We start from the raw sequence: 4,508 nt of genomic DNA, 5'->3' as shown, positions 1-4,508 counted from the left end.
AACACTGCCAACACGCACCAATCTAATGATCATCACCAACGAATCAATCGTCAGTTGTGTCTTCAGCGAACTTGATCAAAAACCACTGACAATAAACGGCAACCTCATACAGAGACGTTCTTCTTAACAGCCCAGGCAGCGCTCGTGAGGTGAGGTCTTTGTTACCGTCGTGAGCGAGGAGCGCAGCGTGGTCTGTGGGCGTGGTTTGGGTCCCAGGGAGGTTGAGTTGATTTTGCATACCTCCCGCCGCCGGTGCTGATAGGCTTAGAACTCATCCTGGATACTGAGGGCAGAGCTTTATCTCATAAACAAGAAACGCCCCTCGACACGACCGGGAAAGTCGCTTCAAACCGAGCAGCACGCTGTAGACGCAACAGACGATCTGTACTCCACCTGTAGGGAAGAACCGCTGTCAGAGCTCTCTTACAACTCTTTCGTTTCCTTCTCACAGGATTTAAGGATAGTGAACTCAACAGCAGTTATATTTAATGTTCCTTAAATATTCTTAAACAATTCAAGAGTGGATTTTTTATGTTTGTAGACTACTATTTCAAAGCCTACAAGCAATGCACTTAATTTCCACTTTTCAAGCGGAAACTGTTGATATAACTTGTGTCAAACGTTGAAGGAAAGTGCTGAGTGCGGTTACTTAATGCTGGATGAACAGGTGGCGCGAGCTCCGGTTACCGTCAAGTATTTATCATTAGAGAGGGGCAGGATACCAGCAGAAAGGACTTACTTCAGATGTCCGTTCCTTAGACAGCTGACCGAATTCAAGCTTTCAGGGAGGGCAGTAGCCGGTGACTAAACTTCTTATTTTGTGAAAGCAGAAAGGAGTTTGACAGAGGCAGCATGCCAGCCGCTGACAGCGACATGCTGATAGACAGTCCCCGGTTATACGGGGTGAAAGAATCCTCTACCGGGAATGAAAACATAATTCCGGCGTCCCTCGGCAGCCCTGCCGCGGACATTCTCCGGAACTTTTATCACACCAAGAGGGTCGGTAACTATCTTATCGGAAGGAAACTCGGAGAAGGATCATTCGCTAAAGTGCGAGAGGGTCTTCACGCGAAGACAGGAGAGAAGGTGAGATTGAGATGCACACATTTTTGGGATACTTTGTAAACATCAATATAATTGCCAATTAACGGTGTTGATTATAGAACTTGACGGTATACAGTAAACCAAAACAACATAGGCTATATTACTATATTTTCTCACATTGAAATACATTTGAGTAGATTCATTTATAACATATATAACTGTATGGCTGTGTTTTTACGTGTTCACGAGTTTGTTTACATTATGGGTTAGGTTTGTTTACGCTATGGGACCCGCGCATCTATATTGGGATGGATAATGCTTGTTGGACGTGTCTGTAGGCTATTATAACAACACAACTATTCATGGTTTCCTACGGCGAGTCAATCACTTCGCACCCCGAAAAAAAGTGACGCACAGCCGGGAAACCAGGCTCTCGCAGACTCATGTCTCCAGGTGTGGATGGCAACCCCGCAGAGTGGGACGCCCACAACCAAGCTCCTATAAGTCAATATTTATTATAGCCAGCGCCTGTGTTTGTGTGCCAGGTCTGCCTGTAGGCTCTGGCGTTCACTGTTGCTGTTCCGAGGCAGAGTGTGCTTTCTGCTGGCAAGCAGTGATCTCACTTCTGCTGTGTGTGTGTGTGTGTGTGTGTGTGTGTGTGTGTGTGTGTGTGTGTGAGGAGGGCTAACAGACCGGCCAATGAGAGTGCTAAGTGGGTACTTGCATATGAAATCATGACTTTGATCAATGGTCTCTTTCTCATTAGGATTCTGAGAGCGCAGGGCTGTGATATGGGCTACCAGTGGCTGGCTTTGTCTCATTCGGTCTTATTTGTTTGTGGAACAGCCAAATTATTTGCATATTTGAAAGAAAGAAAAAAAAAAACACACAAAAAAACAATCGGCCCTGTTTATATGTGTGTTAGTATGACCTCCTTGGATGTGTGTGTGTGTGACCTGAAATACCTATTTAGCATATTCAGGATTAGCTCAGCTTTGCCTCCCTGTACCCCCCCCTCTCTGTTGCCGTGGCGAGGAGAGAAAACCCTTCTCTCCTTGTCTCACCCCTCTTTCTCTTTGTGTGGATGATGCAAACCTTGGCAATCCCACCCAGCCTGCTTAGAGCAGCAGTACCAGCACCACAAGGTACTGTAGACCCCACCGGGAGGGAGGGGGGAGGGAGAGAGAGAGAGGGAGAGAGAGAGAGGCGGGGGAGAACATGATGTATGGAGAGAAGGAGACAGAGGGGGGGAGTGAGAGAGAGGGGGAGGGAGACAGTGGGGGGAGGTAGACAGTGGGGGGAGGGAGAGAGAGGAGGGAGGAAGAGATGCAGAGGGAGAACATGATGTGGGGAGAGAGGGAGGAAGGGATAGAAGGAGGGAGGTGAGGAGAGAGGGGAGGGAGGAGAATGAGGGAGGTAAGAGAAAAGGAGAGGAAGGGAGAGATTGACTGAGGTAGCCAGCAAGACAGGGAGAGAGAAAGGGAATGAGGGAGGGAGAGAGAGTGAGAAAGGGAGGGGGGAGGGAGAGAGAGAGGAAGGGAGCTCATTCAGCCGTGGTGTTTGGGGGGGGGGGGGGGGTGGAGAGTGAGAGGGGATATCGAGGGGTGTGTGTAACGATGTACAGTGTGTGTGTGTGTGTGCGTGTCTGGAGGGTTGTAGAATGTTAGAATGTCGAGGGATGTACAGTGTGTGTGTGTGTGTGTTAGAATGTCGAGGGATGTACAGTGTGTGTGTGTGTGTGTTAGAATGTCGAGGGATGTACAGTGTGTGTGTGTGTGCGTGTCTGGAGGGTTGTAGAATGTTAGAATGTGGAGGGATGTACAGTGCGATGGGGGGTGTAGAACAGGGAGTGGGGGAGCAGGGTGGGGGGCGGGATCATACTAACGTGGGAAAGACAGCAGTGAGGGCATGTGTTGGGGGGTGGGGCAGGGTGGGGTTGGGGTGCACATGCATGCAAGTTATTTGGTTGGGGGGTTGGGGGTGCATGGCGGTCATACAGTCCTGGTTAAGCCAGAGGGCGATGGGGGCGGGGGGTTGAGAAGAGGGTGAGAGAGTGCTGGGGGCTCAACCGTGTGTGTGTGTGTGTGTGTGTGGAGGGGGGGGGGGCAGCACATGCTGCATGGACGCGCTCCAGTAATGTCTGTAACCCACTTTCTCTCCGAACCCCCTTTGTGTGCCTTGTCTGGGGGGGGGGGAAGGGGGGAGGGTCCATCACAAGCCCTCTGGCGCTGCCAGCCCCTCCCCCCCCCCCCTGTCTTCCCACCCCCCTGCCCCCCTCTCCATATAGCCTACTGTACATTCGCTACCCATCCCTCACGGTCTCTCACACACACACACACACACACACACACACACACACACACACACACACACACACACACACAGCTCCCCTCATCCACACTGCGGGCCATAAACCACACTTACACATTGTGACGGCTCAGCACAAACACCTCCAGCAGAGTCCAGTGACTCTCAGAGGGGACTACAGATGATGGAGGGAGGTGTGCAGGGGGGGCTGGGAGGGGGGGGGGGAATAAATAGACCCCCCCATTCCCTCCCTCCCTTTCTTCTATCTCTCTGTTTCAGTAATGGATGAGCTGATTGGGTCTGTGTGTGGTGTGTGACAGCTCCAGCGTTGCCATGGGGAGTAACCTCTCGAACTAAAGGCTGGACGGGAAAGAAGGACCTGTGTGTGTGTGTGTGTCTGTGTGTGTGTTGGATAGAGGATTCCCATGTTAACGGGAACGTACCGGATACCGTGTGACTAAGACAGTGCCGGTAGAGCGGGGCGGAGGATGACGGAAGGAGAAGGGTGATGTCATCTCTCCGGCCGTCCCTCGGAGATCCTCTCTCTGCTCCCTGCTCGCCTGGAAGAGGCACAATCAAACTGGCCCTCATTGGACTCGCCTGGGCCCGTGGTGTGTGTGTGTGTGTGGGGGTCACTTTGCCAAATGGGGGACATTCACATGAACTAGCCATTTGGCCGTCCCTCTTCACAAGGGTGTGAGAGGGGGAGAGGGAACGTTTGCTTTTCTCTCAGTTTATGGTGTTCCAGTAACCACACGCACACACCCGTGGGGCCCCCAGTGTCAACAGATAGTGTTGGGGTCGTTGCTGGCAGCTGGCTGGGAGCCAAGTACTCTAGGATCGCGTGTTAGACTGGAGACCTGGAGTCTCTCACCTGTTCCTCCAGTCTGGCCTGTTTCTCTCTCTCTTTCCCTCCCTCTCTCTCTCTCCCTCTCTCTCTCTCCCCCCCTCTGCATATTTCTGCTCTAAACCACATCACAGGCCTGTTCTCCATGGGTATAGTTGTTAAAGATATCACATCTCCAAGAGTTCAGATGTCAAACTCCTGCTGTCTTTCCCAGACTGATGGATTTCTCTCCTTTCCTCACTCCCTCCTATCCCCTCTCCTCTCCTTTCCTCCCTCCTCCCTCCTGTCTCCCCCCTCCTCCCCCAGGTGG

The 4,508-nt window shown here is 51.8% G+C and overlaps 1 protein-coding gene across 1 annotated transcript in view; it reads left to right on the top strand.

Moving 5' to 3' along the window:
* Positions 1-392: 392 nt before the first annotated feature.
* Positions 393-4,508, top strand: part of hunk (hormonally up-regulated Neu-associated kinase) — a 13,475-nt gene continuing 9,359 nt past the window's right edge. Inside the window, exons 1-2 of the mRNA XM_084683498.1 lie at positions 393-1,086; positions 4,505-4,508. The exon at positions 4,505-4,508 is cut by the window's right edge and continues 289 nt beyond it. Coding sequence (XP_084539624.1) covers positions 853-1,086; positions 4,505-4,508 — 238 coding nt within the window. The 5' untranslated portion in view covers positions 393-852. The remainder of the gene's footprint in view (positions 1,087-4,504) is intronic.

The sequence above is a fragment of the Hypomesus nipponensis genome, chromosome 20, assembly GCF_054491055.1.
Source record: "Hypomesus nipponensis isolate SF chromosome 20, ASM5449105v1, whole genome shotgun sequence".
In the NCBI taxonomy this organism is placed as follows: domain Eukaryota; kingdom Metazoa; phylum Chordata; class Actinopteri; order Osmeriformes; family Osmeridae; genus Hypomesus; species Hypomesus nipponensis.
Note: the sequence above shows the minus strand (reverse complement) of the source record. Positions and strands in the feature narration are given on the sequence as shown.